The sequence below is a fragment of the Psittacula echo genome, assembly GCF_963264785.1.
Source record: "Psittacula echo genome assembly, chromosome: 11".
Lineage (NCBI taxonomy): Eukaryota > Metazoa > Chordata > Aves > Psittaciformes > Psittacidae > Psittacula > Psittacula echo.
The window spans coordinates 8,257,231-8,275,174 of NC_137746.1; the positions used below are offsets into that span (position 1 = coordinate 8,257,231).

Genomic DNA, 17,944 nt, shown 5'->3' on the forward strand with positions numbered 1-17,944 from the left:
CTGCCCTTTGCAAGTTCTCACTCTCCTTACACTCATGTGAGCCTACATCTGGCATATCACACTGAAGCCACTGCTTCGTAGCTCCTATGCCTGTGGATTTAATTGCTTTCAAAGTTCAATAAGCTGTGTTTAAACAATAGCAGCCACACAGTCAAAAAAGTTGAGGAATTACAAAACTTGGATGGCCTTTTGCAACTGGAACTGAAGAGATTTCCATGTGTATGCTGTAAGCACATGATTATTTTTGCTCAGTCCTCAACCTTTGCTTCTCTGCTCCTTACACTTCAGATTTTTTCTTCTGTAACAATCAGGATGCAGCATTTTAAAACTATTTTCTAGACTTAATTACGTGTCTGTAAAGAATGCAGTCAGATTGTGCTTCCTCCTTCAAGACTCAGCAACAACCACTACGTACTTTCCGTCAAGTGCTGCATCTTAATTTTTCCATACTTGTGATCTAATCAGGTAACATGACTGATACTGAAAACAAATGGTTAATCAAGTAGAAAAGAATTAGAGAAATCTAATTAAAACCACACTTTCTGTAGAGTGCTTTTTATATGAATAAAATACCAGCACAAATAAGCAAATCCCAATAAACACTGCTGGACAATTGTAATGTAAAACTAAAACTTAAACACATCCATTTTGGGATAGAGAGACTGAAACACTCTTCACCATAGCTTACACTCTTCAATCAACTGTTTCTTTGTAATTTGTTGCACTCATTTAACTTCAAGAGTAAATGTCCCTGAAAATAAAAAGCTCATTTCAGGTGTTCATAATGGGTTGCATAAGCTGCCTTCTGAATTAGCTACTAGAGCTACTCTCCTCTTTCTATACACACCCTACTAAGATACCACACTCAAGCCCACAGCTGAAGTATTTTAAGTGTATACTGAAACCTTCAGCATATAAAGAGACTCCATAAGTACTCCCAGTCAGGCAGCTTTCAGGATTTGAATGTTGAGAGAGAAGTATTTACAGGAACAGTGAGGTCTTACCCTTCTTTCAAGAAATAAAAGGGATAAGTTTTCAGAGAAGCAAGTTGTAGCTTTGAATCTGTGTGACTTCAACCCACTGGTGTACCTCACACTTCCTGTATTTGACCATTAGAAAAAGATTGAGGATGACCTTGGATGACGGAGGAAGATAGGGGTGGGGGGGATAAACCAAAACCCAACATCACAGTAAAATGAATCCTCTAACAGCAGCTATGACACTCCAAATTCTCCAGAAGGTCAAACAATGATCTCTGTACTTAAAACAACCTGGTTCCAAAACAAAACTTTAGTTTTCAGAGTGTCAAGAGGTGTGGCATTAGTTCTTTAAGCTATCCCCAAAAGATATCCCCAAAAGACTCCTTTGACAAGCCCCCTCACTCTAAAGCTTCTGACATTTTGCACTCTTTGTAACTGTTCACTCACCAAAACACATCATACTAGGGTTTTCTGACACCATGAAGAGCATGTAACAGTTGTAAGTTTACAATAATGCACCAAGAGGTCAAGGAAACCTCCTGATGCTATACATGCTTGAAGTATATCAGCTGGACAGTTACAGACAGTAGATTTTACTCCAAAAAGCAGCAGCACTGCCTGATAGTTACTACAGCTATGAATTGTGCAGACCTATTCATCAGTGTTACTAATCACACTGAAATCTAAGTAATCCAAACTTTCCTTACTCAAAGAATAGTTTCAAATATTTGTCAACTGACAAAGTATTTAGCGTGGACAGAAGAATGCACAGACAATAATATGGAGTTTAATACTGCCAAAAAACACACACCCCTACCATTAATGGATCATGTTCAATGATCCTTGTAGTTTCAGCTATCCCTTCACTGCAAGCTGAGTACCATGAAAACACTGCCCTAATTCCAAATTTATTACAAATTAAGCATTACTCTAAACACTAGCTGTTCCATCAGGCAAGGCTGATTAAAGTTTAAACAATGCAAGCGCTGAAGCTTTTAACACACAAATTGATCATTCCCTGCTACTATATAATCACTTTGGCACCGTGACATGACACGAACCCCAACACTTTGCAATGTCAACCCTCTGCCATCATTTTTAGAGGAATGAACCTGAGTACAGATAGCTCCTCTAAGTCAACAGTAAGCACTGGCTACAAGCTCTTCTCTCATCAGAGCCACAGGCAAGGTACAGGTAAGGTTACCAGATCTGAAAGTGCTGCCTCTGTTCTCTCCAGCCTGTCCAAGGGCTCCAGTTCCTGCCAGCTCTTCTTCTTGCCCCTTCAGGCTCAATGCAATCAGAGGCAGACAGCAGCACCCCACCTGCACATAAGCCATACAAGTCAAACGCACACACATACACACCTTTTACAACACAAATCACACTCTATCCCTGGCATCCAGGCTTGCTTTGAAGGGCTTGCAGTTCCTTTTTACCTTCAACTAGAGCTATAACTCTACAGCTTCACATTTCATCTGTGATACAGCAAAGAATTAACCTTGTATGACCTAAGAAAGCCTAAGATGTGTATCTATCTCATCATCAACAGAATCTAGAAATATGGTCCATATAGCAGGTGAAGCAACTAAACAAGAAAACCCTCACCTGCTATTTTAATACAGCCTTGTGTCTTGGAAAATATCTTAAGACCAAGGCAGAAGCTGCACTGCACTTTTCAGAGTAGGAGAAAGGAAAAGGAAGGAACAGTTTACACAAAGTTATCAAATTGCAGGCTCATAACCAGTTATTTTCCTTCATTTATTCAAGTGTCTTTCAGTGGAATTGCTCTGCAGGAGGTATTCAGTAGGAGAGAAAGATACTCGAGACTACTATCCTCACCTTTGTTTTTCTGAAGCGAACTGCATTATCCTTTACTGATCTTATTCTAAGCACACTGGAATTAATTCTATAGCTGCTGTTGCTTGCAAACAAACCCCACACAACCTGAACAGCATATTTCAGGCACCTTATTTATGGAAAATAATTAAAATGAAATCAGAAAATGAATAGTGCTGTCACAACAGAGAAGTTGATAGGCTTCTCTTCTCAAAATTGGTTCCTTACAGTCTGCTTGCCTATCACATGAAGCAGAAATCAAGGACTATTCCACTGTTCTATGTAGTGCTATAATACCTGCTACACTCAAAGGCTCTAATGTACCTGCAGTGTTTCCTTTCATATCCAATACTGAAATTCAATCCAGAAAAAAAATGTTTCATCTGTCAGACAATTTAAGGAAGACACTTAAGACTTGTCCTGGGTTCAGCAGCAGCAGTCAGTTTTTCTCCTTCTTAGTAGCTGTTGTAGTGCTGTGTTTTTGACTTTCAGCCTGGGAACAAAGCTGATAACACCGATGTTTAGACTGATCAAGGACTTTGTGAGTCTCATGCTCTGCCAGGGAGGAGGAGAAGCTGGGAGGAAGCAGGGACAGGACACCTGACCCAAACTAGCCAAAGAGGTATTCCATACCATAGGACGTCATGCCCAGGATGTAGAATTGAGAGTGCCCAGAAGGGCTGGATCACTGCGGGGTGGGGGCGAGGTACCAGTTGGTGAGTGGTTGTATTCTCTTCCTTGTTATTTCCTTTATCATTATTACTATTAGTGGTAGCAGTAGTGATTTGTGTTATACCTTAGTTATTAAACTGTTCTTATCTCAACCCGTGGGAGTTGCATTCTTTTGATTCTCCTCCCCGTCCCTCCAGAAGCAGAGGGAAGAAAGGTGGGGGGGGAAGTGGACTTCGTGGCTCTGATTACGGCCTGGGCTTAAACCACAACAAGACTACATGGAGTATGCCTGGACGCAAGACCCTTAGTTCTTGAGTCCACTACACACAGCCTTAAGAGGAACACAATCAAAGCCCTTTCAACTTGTGTTTTAGTGTCTCAGCATATCTCATTTTTCCTGGAAAGTAAGCTTCTTTCAAAAATTAAGCCTTTCCTTTCACTTCACCTTGCTAACAAAAACAAGAAATTAAACTTCTTATAAATTAAAGTGCAATTAAGACTTTGCAGTCTCTCAGCGAGTACTTGGCACTTCAGCGTAAGTAGGGATGTGCAAGGGGAAACCTGTTTGCTCGGCATCATAATCTCTCATGGTGTCAAAAGATGCCTGTTATGTTGTATAAAAAACAAGTACAGGCAAGCACGCAGTGATAATTGTGCAGAATAAGCTATGAGCATCCAACATTTTACAGCTAGGGGCAAAGAATTCAGGGGGATTTCCAGCTATGCCGTCACCTTTTACCAGTGCTCCTTCAGCATCTAGTGACCCTAAAGGCATTCCCTGGCTTCTTGCTTCCAATTTGTTTTGAACTCAGCTGTAAGCCTTTCACAAGCTGTTTTTTAAACTGCCTCATCTGTCTTGCTGTTTTTACATATGAATAACCAGTAACTCTAAACTTAGCATTTTCTTCAAACAGACCTTTCAGCTTTTTTGAAACACATGGGCTTGCTTTGAATTATTTCCTTAACCCTCCTCTTCACCAGTGACGTCTCTTTTTCATCACTGTCTTCGAGAAACAGTAAGAGTTTTGTTAGGAGCCATTATCTCCACATCACCTGCAAGGATTCCATTCTTCAGCATGCCCTTGGAAGTCTGGAGGTTTTAAATAAATTCCTAATTTTTATGTTCAAGGGCAAACTTTATGAAAAATGTACCCAAAAATGTTTTTTATTTATGCTCTTGTTGCTCACAACACAATTTTTAATCCAAGTGCTTTATTCACTATTACAGAATGGCTCTGAAAGTGATGTCCTGAACCAGAATCACTGTACAGCTCAGGACCAAGTCAAGGCTTGCAACTTCTGTCTTCTTCGCTAGCTCTTTGGTGAGCCAACCACCAATAACCTAAATGTGTACTGTGAACAGTGGAAGATGCTGATGCAATGTATATCTAACCTACAAAGGATACATGAAGTCACCCACTGCTATCACATTTCCTGCCCACATTGCCTCTCTGCCATCCACATAGGGTGGGAGGACATGAAGCAAAACAGTCCTCTTCCTGCGCTTGCTCTGCCCTCACACTTTTAGTCCTGAATTTTCAGTTTGTAAGGACTGACTGGATGACACAGTTTGCTTGTTAATTTGGTCTGAAAAAGTTTTCTTCAACATGTTCCTCACCCATTCAGCTGTGCCTGTGTTATTTTGTGCCTGCCCTATGTTACAGAGTCCTACTAACCACACTGTTCTAAAATGGGACAAGACAGAACACAGCCAAAATTTGCTGAAATATTCCAGGTTCCACCTTATTCTTTGGTCTTCTAAAATTTGCCTTATCCCAGGACAGATGCCTTTTGTAACATATGTGTATCTCCTACAATAGACCTACAAGAACTATTTTTCCCTTCACCAACTGCAGGCCTTCCTCCCATTAAAATCAGTTGTCATCTCCTGGTCAAGTTAACTTAGTGTAATCATAATAAAAGTTATGCTGACAATCAGTTCTGACAATCAACCATTTCCCACTATTTCTTCTACAGCATCTTATCACACAGGATAAGTACACTATATATAATCAAAACCACATCAAAATAGTTCAGCTGATACAAGACTCACAGATGAGGCTCATGGCACATGAAACAATAATGAAATACTATGGAAGGGCTGCATTTTGTGTCACTCATGGAGTTTCTGCTGTTTTTTCCCCCATAACTGAGGGTTAGGAAATACAGGGCTGTGGTACCTCCCCAGTCCACCTTTCCTGGATACATTCTAGCTGATACTTGTTTCAGTGAAGAGCTCTTACGGTTTCAGATAGCTGAGTCAGAGCCAGGAAACGGCTGAGGCTGGGAGGGAGCCCCTTTGACCGCCCAGCCCAGGCACTGCACTCACACAGGCTCAGCAGGAGCCGGTTGGTCAGGCCCATGTCTAGACAGGTTCTGAACATCACCAAAGATGGAGCCACTGCACTGTTTCTTGGCAACCACCTCTGCTGTTTGGCCCCCCTCACAGTAAAATTAACACCACCACCCCCCCCCCCCCAAAAAAAAAGGTTAAAAAAAAAACCCTCATCTTTTCCTACTTCAGATTGTTCACTCTTTAATCAGTCTGAATTACTATGTTTCTTTCCTGCTACAAGTGTATCTAAGAATAAAAAGCACTCACCATAATCCTAAATAGACTAAATTAGCTTAATACCCATTTTCTTTTGTTATTCAATTTTCTGTGAAGACAGGTCACAACCTAGAAATCCTTCTGATACTGTATTAAGCAGTCGGATGAAGCGTCTTTAGCTAATGGCAGTGTGTCCTTTTGCAGCTATTCACAGCAGAGTACCCAGAAATGAGCACAAGCAGTAAGAACACACCACTGAGAATAAATGAATTATTATATTATCAACATTACATTAACATTCATTGTTTCATTAGAAGTTTCAGATTGGGATCTCACATGAAACAAAAAGGGTAGCTTGGCAAACTGAAACCCCACAAGTTCACAAACACGCATTTTTACTCAAAGCAAGCGCTCTTTTGTGGAATGAGTGTGGCAAATTACATACAAATTAACTTTCAAAACACCAAGCCATGTTTATTTGTGGAGGATAATGACGTTTCCTCTCCTTTCATAGGTATCATTTGTTAAACTGGTTCCTCCAGGAGATCAAGTAACTCTTCTGTCCTAAAAAGGTAACAAGAGCTGTTTCATTTGCCTCGGAGCCCCAGTTTCTAGGTCCTGCCACAAAGATGATAATTTCAAATTACACTGTGTGTTTACAACAAGCCCATTTCACTATGGTTCAATACACCAACTATTTATATATTTACACAGTAATGAGAAGATGACTGGATTTTGATGATCTAATGTCTGCAGCTGCAGAAGTTAGTTACCAGGTAATCAAAAAACCCTGGCATTGGCAGTTTAAAGGCTGAGGCTCCACTTCTAATTAGGACTCTTATTAGCACTAAGTTCCCAAGCTGTCTCAAGAAATGCAATAATCTGCTTGGTAGCAAGGAGATAAACCACTGTGACAGAAGTTAACTCATTTAGACAATAAACAACTTTGAACAGAGGGGTTTTTTTTCCCCCCACCTCTCTTTGCATGATCATATGGAGGAATAGTTAAAATTAAAAAGTTATGTCTTGAGAGGAAGCGCTGAACAGTGCGTAATGTACATTATGATGTTTCCAAACAGCTCAATAGGATGGGGAGAGCAACCAATAAGAAAAACATCTATGATTCAGAATGAAGCAGAGGAAAGAAAAAATATTTATTCCCTAACTCCCAACAGGTCTCATTATTATTACAACAGATTGAAAAAAATGCAGGTCAGTCTCATTTAACAAACTGAATATACACTAATATTACTAATCGTATCCCAAATGAATCAGTTAGTATCTATTAAGCATGCAGTCAATATTTATCTGGTTAGGATATGACTATTTGGATGAAAGGAGGGAGGAGTACAACAGCTTTGAAGTAGTTTCCTTAAAACACATAAATACATACTAACAATATTGGTGGTGTCACATTAGTTTCATTTTTAGTGGCAAACCCAAGCATATCCAAACAGATTTAATCTATTTAAAAACACAGTCTACACAGAATACCACTCTTGCCACTCTGTAATAACTGAAATACATGCCAGCAGTATTTCTAATATAATTAGCAGCACTTTCAAATTGAATTGAAAGCATCTCATACAAAGATGTGTCAGATCCCAAGATCACTCCCAGCCTGAATCATTCAGAATAGAACCATACAAGACACAAAACTATATTTAAATCTATATCGTTTCTCCCAGATCTGGGATCTGAGAGTGGAACCAGAAGTACAGATGCTATTCCCCAATACAACAGTGATACAAAGATAGAAAGGTTAGCTCAGGGCTTGAACTAGTGATATACAAAGTAGAAGAAATTTAAACTTAAATTTGTGATCTTTTAGAGCAGTTTTGCAGCTAACAAACCACTTTGTTTCAAATAAAGTTATGTAAAAATGTACTATCACCAAAAAGGGTCCCAGCTTATCACACAAGTGCTTGTGGTGCCATAGGCAGCTGCTAATGCAGCATGCTGCCAAATCAGTTATGAACTCTGAAAGCTTGGGATTTTTTTTTTTTTAGCTCTATCAGCAAGATAGCACAGGCAAATACTGAACTACGTAACAGCAGCATAAGGAAGGTAAAGACCACGAGTGGCCAGGTATAGAAGTGAGACATTCTTTTTTAATGGAAGTATAATCTTATAGCTCTTCAACCTGCTTGTGAAACCACACACTAAGGGAGTACTTCAAGCACTAAACCTGCACCTCCTTTGCCCCCAGCCACTTATTCCTACCCAAATACCTTCCTTCATGCCAGTACAAATATTTGTGTGACTATGGAGTTAACTATACCAGGGAATTGATCCAGTGGAAGATTAAATTGGCAAAAACAACTGGTTAGTCGGAGAGAGATTCTCTCATCAAGCAGAAAGTATGCTACTGCCAGCAAAAAGGGAGAGAGAAGTGTGCCGTCTGTGGCAGACGGAAGGCTGTGAAACCTCTTTTACCATCAGCCTACGCTTACACCGACTGTGAAACTACAACCTTCATGGCTTAGGTTATGTTTTCATAATTGTGATAGTGCCTGCTGGTGGTGTTTGTGACTTCAGGGCAACTACAAGGGGAGCCTCAGCCATGTATTCCACTTACACCAGCTTTAATGAATGGTTCCTCTCCTTTTCCCTTCTCTTCGCTCCATTTCAATACCGCTTCCTCAGATGCATGACACAAACACTTGTTCAGTTTTATGGCAAATAAGTCTAGGGAACTAATCTAACTTGACTCTCTTTTGGGAGGGAGACAAAGGAAGAGGGAAAGCTTCCAGTTGGATCTGTTCCTCTGTCTGGTTCACTGCTCAGCAACCCAAACCACCATACTTATACAGCACATGACACAAGAATGAATAAGCAATGAATACTTTTTCTAACACTGTTACTGAAAAAATACTTCTGGAACCAAAGCCTATACAGCGTTCTGGAAAGACGTGAACTCCCAACTCAACAATTTCACATGACCTTATCTTAACAGACAGTTGCACATCAAAAAAATAAAGTGCATCCCATTTAGAATCAGCTCTTATTTTTGGAGAGGGAGAACATGCTTTGTCATGAAAGAGTTATGCTCTCCTATACAACTGCTCTTTCTAAAGAGTCTACACTGAGCATCCTTAAAAGAAAGTTTTAGCTATACTACAGCTGTTTATTCCAAATCCAACAGGTAAATAAAGCTCATGGTCTAAACTGAAAGACATCAGCAGCTGGCAACCTTTGTAACTGGGCCCATATTTGACCTGCATCAATAAGGTCTGGCACACTATAAGGGGCCGGAAAAAGACCCACTGCAAAACCAAATACTTTACTCATTTGATATATTTGCTAATAATTCAGTTTTTCATTTTCTTGCCCTATAGTAGCTTTGTCTTACGAATTAACAAAATCAAAATAAGCATTTAAAATCTGTAAAAAAGTCAACTTTAAACAGAAATTTATGCCATTGTAGATCTTTACAGATGTTTGCATCTGTAAAACAAAGATCTTTACAGATCTCTGTAGATGTTCAGTAAAAAGCACTAAAGGGATTAGCACAGAGCTGAGTTAAACACCCTGATCCTTTTGACCATGGCTGCAGTGATGTAGGTAAGGCTCTTATCTTTGATCAGCTTCACTTACTTCCCAAGCAGAAGCCTGGTCTTATTTCTGGCAAGGCAATGCAAAACTATGTTTCAAGGACGTGTATATCACACATACACACATCATTTAGCCTTCCTGAAAATTCGTAAGGCCATCACCCTACCTAGCCTTATGTAACAAACTATTGTTAGCTTCCATATGGTGCAAAATGGCAACAATACATTTGGAAGGCCACTAACAAAATCACCATGTGAAGAAGTGTGTTAATGAAATTTGCGTATTTGGCCACAACTACCTTATGCTAACTCTTAATATATACTTCAGCTTCTAGTACTGGCCTACTTTTAATTACTCCACCAGTAGAATACTCAAACAGGAGAATAACATGTCTATGTGCATGAGATAACAGTGCATAACACTTTCAAAGATGCTTATCACCAATACTGAACTACATGGCCCGAAGAGTACAAACATTTCTATTCCTTATTAAAAACACCATGTTTTTGGAAGTTTTTTAAAGAAAGGAGGAAAACCCCAAGAAATGAGTGCTGTGACAAGTGCTTGGCAGACACAACCACACACTGCTGCAGAGCCAAATGACATGTTCAAATACACTCTTCCTTTGCATTCCCAAGAATATTTCTTCTCTCTCTCCGTGTCTGGGAACCAGGCAGAAGACAAGTCCTTATAGGGCTGGCGATAATAATCATCACCTTGCTTGTAATAATGATACAAAACGCTGTTCTTAAAGCAGTTATCAGCAGGACATCTCTTAAGCAGCAATAGGAGGATAACTCATGCAGTGAGAGTTAACTGTCCCTTACATAAAATGATGGAAGTGTTCACTGCTCTGAAGATCTTGCTTAGGCACACTAAAATAAATCTTAAATATAAAGAAAACTAAATGATCCTGGAACTGGAGCAAGGGAGTTTATGAAAAGGTCAGATTGCAAAGGACTAGTGTTAGACAGTTATTTACCCTTTCACTGGATCTATCATATGATGGATCATTTACCGTAATACCTGCTACTACTAAGCCTGCAAACAGCACTTGATTGAAGAAGAGCTCAATCATTGGGGTGGACAAATCTATGAATCATAAGAAAATCACGCGTAAACAAGAACAATTACAGGCACATTAAAAAAAGAAAGTAGTTAGGCAAGAAGATTTCAAACCCCTAGCTGAGCACACATAGGAACCTGCCTATATTTGGCCAAACGTGAGCATACTACAGGCAATAAGCAACTGAAAGCTATCTCTAAGCCATGTAATTGTAGGGTAAAATTACTGGTATGCATTTGCCACATTAATATGTATAATGCATAGCATGATTTAGCAGACAACATGAGACTGGGAGTCAGCAAATCCAGAGTTTTATCTGTGATCACTGACTGTGACTTGGGTTACTCAATACAATTATCTTTGTAACTTTCCTCATCTGTGAAGTGAGGTTAGTCCAGAAAGCCGTGTTTCTCAACTGAAGTGCAAAGTCTGATTTACATGCCATGCTTCAGGCTACAACAGCTAGGAATTGCAATGACAATCAAAGCAGTAATTCTCTCTATTTTACCAACAATTTATCCCTCTCTTTACAGCTGGTACAATTAGAAGTACTAAAGAAAACATGCTGTTTATTAACTAAAAGAATTTCTCCCCTACCTAGTTGTATCACAGCCAAGGACAGCATTTTCCTTAATTTTCCTTCTTTTTCCACTTTAATCCTTCCTTTTCCACTAAAAATCCTTCCGTGTTGCATAGATGTAGCATCAGGACAAATCATAGAGGACTCTAGTGCCTAACTCTACAAGTAAATTTTCAAGTGTTATAAATGCTTCCAGCATACAGTGTCTGTACCAGCACTGCCATCAGTTCTAAACAAGTCAATTTGCTCTGCATTTAAAAACAGCTTAAAATATTACATACTGCAGCGATTCTTCAAGCTTGAAAACTGTATGAAAACATAGCTCTGTAACACTTCAACTCCCACTCTACAACATGAGGGAGTGCAAATACATTATTGCTGGGACAGTAGAAATGTGTACTTAAGAGCAGTACTAGCAAAGCAGGACTCAGCTAGATAGACAAACAACTGAACTGGAAGGAGCATGGGAAAAAAAAGGATGGTGGTTGTCATGTTCCTAAAAGTGGCAAAAAATTCACAGGCTCACTTCTTTATATCCAAGAAGCTCAAAACCTCAGTGACAGCTATCTCGCCCACATCAACCAATTCAAATGAACATGTGGATAACACTGTCCTTAGTACATACAGATCCTTTCAGTACCTAAAGGAGCCTACAAGAAATCTGAAGAGGGACTTCTTATAACAGCAAGTAATGATAGCACAAGGAGGAATTGCTTTAAACTGAAAGAGGATAGGTTTAGATTAGGTAAAGGATGAAGTTCTTTACCATGAGGCTGAAATAGGTTGCATGGAAAAGCTGTGGCTGCCCCATCCCTGGCAGTGTTCAAGGCCAGATTGGACAGGGCTTTTAGCAGCCTGGTTTGGTGGAAGGTGTTCCTGCCTGCGGCAGGGGGTTTGAACTGGATGATCTTTAAGATCCTTTCCAACCCAAACTATTCCATGATTCTGTGATCTGTTACCTTCACCAAATTTTTAGACTGTTTCTTACCCTTTGATGTGTGAAAGGTGCTTAAAGTGAGCTCGCTCACATTCTGGTCATACATATAGAAGACCACAAAAGTTAAGAATGGTAATGAAGTCTCAAAGAAAGTGTCTGCAAAGTCTCATTACATTGTGACACAGGCAGCAGTCAATCTCAATAGGTCCAAAGGTCTTCCACTCTGCTTCCTCCAGGTATTATATGTCTGTGACAGAAACTAGTTACAACGACATATTAAGAGAGGAAATATTGCTATGAGGAGTTCAACTAGCCTTGCTAACTATGTATGAACAAATACTGTCTTCTGCTTAAAGCCGAACTACCTTGTGCTAAGTTAATATACAGCAACAGTTCAGGAAAATAAAAACCAGCAGATTCTGTTTCAAGAAAAGAGAATTCAACAAAACTAGAGAGAGATATGATGGCCTGGCTTTTGAACTTGGCCACAAGACCAAACTAATACCTTCCTGCTTTTGCCAAGCTAAAAACTGTTTTGTTTTCTTATCAAGGGTTTCTTATCCCTTGTTTCCTTTTGAAAAAGCCTTTGTAGAACTTCCCTAGAAATTACATGGAGAACAAAAAGCAGAACATATACTGTCTAGTAAGATTAAAAAAGGAAGTTACCAAGTTGTGTAATACTCTAGATTTCCAAAGCTAGGACTCCAGAACTCTACCTCAGGGACTACAGTACCTTTTGTCAGTTCTGGTATTACACAGTAGGGAGATACCTGGTTGGGCTTCTGATGGTTTGATTATCAAAGTTCAGGTGCACCCATAACAATACAAATACAACATTTCGTTTGGCAGTATAAACTGTATCTACACAGTACTGGCCAGCCTGCAGGTCCTTAGTCTCATGCAGCCACAAGCAGTTCAAATGCAACGCTTACCCTCAAATTTCATCACAACTACAGGGCTGTTTCAGAGAAGGCACGGGGTAACCTGAACTCCGCTATGGGAGCTGCAGAACGTCCAGGGCCAGAGTCACCAGGTCACCCACAGACAAAGCTGCAAAAGCCATGGTGCAGCAGAGCAGGGGGACAGCTGATGACCACCACACTTCTCACCTGCCAGACGTTCCTGAAGCTCACACTCCCACCAGCTATGTGAAGTATGCACTGCATGCCTCTACACTTGGTCATGTTAACATGTCGGTATGCAGCTCCTTAGGTCAGAAAAATTGGCCACCTTTTCTTACAATGCTTAGCTACATATTTCTACTGCAGACCTAATCTAAGCCTATGGAAAATAAACTTTAACAAAAAGTCTACTACATTACTTCAGGAGTGACTCAGAAGTGCCACCTGACTCACTAACTCTGCAGCAAGCTTCACTCTGGACTTAAGCCACCAGAAACCTCTGTCAATTAAACTGAGTTTACTGTTAGAGCAAACAAGCTGAGCACAGAGGGCTGCATTTATTGTCCAATTCTTTTGTTTGCTTTCCAATTCAGTTTTGACTACTGTGGAAAAAGAACTCATACAAGTGAACAACTAAAAAAAAAAAAAAAAAAAAAAAAGAAATCAAAAAAAGCCAACTTCTGAATTTATTAACATACTGTGAAACAGAATTTATTCCAGAAGAAGTAAGAAAATGCAGATGTACACCTTCTAAACTACAAGCTAACCAGAAACACAATATAATTCCACACATTTAAAGAACTCATACACACTGCAATACCTGGGAAAAAAATAGATGGCAGAAGTAGTCTAACATTTATTTATGAACTGCCAGAATAAAGCTTAGGACAAGCAAATTTTACCAGGCACAGAGAGGCTTTGTTGGTTTAAGCCTTAAACTTACTCACAACGCCCAGTTAGAAACAAGGTATTACCATTCACTTGTAACTATTCAAGGCACTCAAAATAAGGGGGCAGGTGGAAGTTGTATTAGCAATTAAGAACAGGGAGGTTAACAAAACGGAAAAAACGCAAAGTATCTTGTCACATCTTAGAACAGGCTAAATCTAGTAATGCTATCACATAGGCTTCCCGACTTTCACATATAATAAGACCACCCTTCAGCATAAAAAATAACTTTCTTACGCACAAAACATGCAGATCCATACTTCTGAGTTACTAGAAAATGCTAAGATACAAAGAGATGATTCTAGTGTGAAAAGAATTTTGAAGCCTAACTGAGCTAATGAACTCGACTGCTCAATTTCTATCACACTGCAGAAAACAAATACCAAATACTTCAGCAATACTAAATGCAAACTGTGAATTTTGCAGTTAACTTATTTTTAAGTTCTAAAACTCTGAAGACTTCTAATAAGGTTACTATTTTTACTTGGGTTCTCTGCTGTTAAAGTAACTCACAAACATAGAAAAAATAAATAGTAGCTTTACTGTGTATCATTGCTTACTGGATTTTCACACCAAAAACCCTGAAAATTCTTGAACAGAACTCCTCCACCTTGACACATCTCTGACCTAACCAAGCTCTCAGCCACCTGAGGCCCAAATAAGGATAAAAGCCCAGCTGAATAAGTTCAAATTCTAAGATGATAAGTATCAGCTGAATACGGAACTAAGATGCAGAGCTAACAACCAGTACAAAGCTATCAAAGTCCAAACTAGCAAAACTTCAAGCTATTTGCACATTTCCAAAATCCCCATATAATCATATTCCTTTATTAAGGAAAGAGAGTTTCTTGTTTTCCTGCCACAACATCAGCAGTTATCTATGAGGCAGATAATATCGCTTAGCCTCTTCTGGGGAGGATTCTGTCAGTCATGGCCTTAAGACAGAAGACATTATGACAAATCTGCACTACGCACAATAGGACTATTGATTTTGATGCCTCTAAATACTATTTACTCCACAGGCTCCACTTTCACCCTACCTCCCCTTTTTTTAAATACACAATCTGCTTTATTTGGATAATGCTACTCTCAGAAACTAAAGTTTATTCAAAAAACAGTTTACATTATCTGAAATGTCCACTTCTTGCACCTGTTTTGGAATAAAAATGTTTTTTTTTTTTCCAAACCAGATTTTGATGTACTGTTTGGCTTAGTAGCATATGAAATATCCTTAAAAGTAAGCATTTTAAAAACCAGTGACAGTGTTACAATGTTATAGTGATCATTAATCCTACACAAATTAAAGTACACAGGCAAAGCTTAGAAAATCAGGTATCCCTGAAAGTGCCTTTTTAGGTGCTGGAACTCAAGACAGGTTTATTTGGGTTATCCTACTACGCATTTCATTTGTCACATTATTAAAACTACTTTTGCAAGGGCTGACTTTGCATGCAAGAAGCTGTAAAAAATAAGCAACCTCCTCAGGAGAAGTCTAAATCACAGTGGTTTTTAAATGTCATCTGATTTTTGGCCTAGAAAAGTCTCAGTCTGGTATATAGCACCATAAGCAAAATGATCTATTATCATAAATAAGCTGCCATTACTCTTTGGTTTCCTTTTTTTAAGCCTATATATAAAGCAGGTCAGTTTAAGAACTGCTTGAGGAAACAAAACTAAAGAACACTCAAAATGGAACCTCAAGTTTGCAAGACTCGCCCTTTGACTTCCAAGGCTATTACTACACGTCATCTCATCTGGTATACAGTAATCAACAGACTTTCAGCCAGATATTCCTCTAAGTAGGCCACAATTCATGGAAAAGTGCTCCAAGTTTGCCCCTAAAGATTTGTTACTTAAGGAGACAAAACAATCTTTGTCGAGTTCTCCACCATACCAAGTTTTACTCATGCCAAAAACAAAGGAGTGGCCGAGAAATGCAACAGTAACATCACGTTCTCAAGCTGCAACACAGTGATCACGATAACCAAAACTGCAACCAAGCCTGTGGTGGGAGGAGGTTCTAGTCAAGCAAATAAACTTGCAAATATCTGAGCTATTTAAACACTTAAGGGGTGGGATAGGGCATTTCAGTCTTCTACCATGTAGGCCTGGGGTGTCAATGGCAATAGGGGTATGGACCTGTCCTTAGGGAGAAGGAAAAGCACTTAAAAGAGCATGTGGTGACTTTGGAAGCGCTCTGAAAATGTACTGCTGTACAGGTGGTTCTCTTCTCCCTTCCTTCTTTGAGAGGCTTGTGTTCCTAAGGGGCCTAGGGGCCATGGCAGGTGCGAGCCCAGCAGAGGCAGGTTGTAAGGGCTCATGTACCAAAAAAGACAGACTCTACCCGGGACTCTGGCAAAGCAAGGGGTACCCAAAGAAGAACCACAGCTCATCAGGAGCTGGAAGGGCCCAGATGAGCCCAGGAGAGGCGGGAAAGCTGCCAGCCATAATGGCAAGGCCACAGACTGCCTGTAAAGCAGCCCCTGCCTGCCGGAGCGGCCAAAGCCGCTCAGGGAAGACGAGCCGGGGGCCCCACCGGGCAGACACCAGGGAGCAGGGCCGGACGCGGGGGTCAGCTCTGCACGGAGCGGGTGTGAAGCGGGCACCTCAGCAGGGGGAGGGGCAGCGGCCATGTTGTGAATGGGGCGGGGGGAGCACAGGCCCGGCTGAAAGGCCACGGCCGAGCCGCTCCCGGCCCCCCGCGCCTCCCGCCCTCCCGCGCCCCGCCGTACTCACGCCTTGTCCACCAACTCCCGCACTTTCCACATATTCAGCATGGCGCCAACCCTCTGGAGACCTCCCCGGCCTCGCCGCCCTCCGCCGCCGCCGGCCCTAGCAAGCCCCGCTCGCCACGCTCCGGACAGCCGCCGCCGCGCCGCCGAGCCAGGCCCCCTCCGGGCAGCCGCCGCCTCCGCCAAGCGAGGGACGCGGCACCGCTCCCGGAAATGGAGGGTGCCGTGGCCGCAGGACCTGCTGGGAGATGTAGTCTTCCCGCCGGGGAGGCCGGGTCGCCCCGCAAAGCGTGCTGGAGGCGGGCGCAGAGGCTGCTGGGAATATTAGTCTCCGGGGGAGAACACCGCCGCTGCGCGCAATGCCTGCTGGGAGTTGTAGTGCGGTCTCCTTCCCTGGGGGAAGGTCTGATCTGATCTGGTCTTGTCTTGTTTGATCTGGTTTGCTTTGGTTTGGTTTGCTTTGGTCTGATTTGCTTTGGTCTGGTTTGGTCTGGTATGGCCGCGTCGTGAGGGCTCCGTAGACGATATCACAAAGCGGTGGAACCAGGGCTTTGAGGCCTCAGTTTGGGGTGCTGGTGCAGCCCAGCTCTGACCCACCCTCACAGTGCTGCAGCATCTAGCTCATGGTGAGCTTCTTGACCCACAAACAAGCGAGGCACAGGAGAGAGGAAAGGCTATGCAAACACCTGATGAAAGTACAAAACAAAGCTCATGTCTGACTGGAATATGGTTTTATACCCTGCTTTTATCAGTTGAGCTCATTTAAGAGCAGCATTCTGTCTATATGACTGCCTGTTTACACACGCCTGATCAAGGTGTATGGGCAGCAGTGAATTTTGAGTGGAATTTCCAGATCCTTCCTGCAAGCCAAGACTGGGATTTCAGCAAGAAATGCCACACATGGAAGTGGGTGAAAGGATGCAGCCTGTGTGCTAAGGTAACACAGTCCATGCAGGCAGAGCACATGCAAGAACCTTGCCTCCCCTTCTTGAAAAAGACCAAGTCTATTGACGAAAAGCCAAGAAACAATCACATCCATTAAAGCTGCCTCTGGAGAACATTAACTGTTTTAGCATACTTGTCAACAAGCATTGCAAGACCATCTTTAAATATTGCCTATGCAGGGTACTGAATCACAGCTCCTTGGGTATAATAAAACCAGTGAAGTCAGTGAAGTGATTGTAT

At 41.2% G+C, this 17,944-nt stretch overlaps 1 protein-coding gene across 4 annotated transcripts in view; it reads right to left on the bottom strand.

Moving 5' to 3' along the window:
- The window catches only part of CLINT1 (clathrin interactor 1), a 56,871-nt gene extending 39,898 nt beyond the window's left edge, over positions 1–16,973 (bottom strand). For all 4 annotated transcript variants that reach the window (XM_080626904.1, XM_080626902.1, XM_080626903.1 and 1 more), the window contains exon 1: positions 16,764–16,973. In XM_080626904.1, the coding sequence (XP_080483030.1) occupies positions 16,764–16,804 (41 nt within the window). In that variant the 5' untranslated portion in view covers positions 16,805–16,973. The remainder of the gene's footprint in view (positions 1–16,763) is intronic.
- Positions 16,974–17,944: the final 971 nt, after the last annotated feature.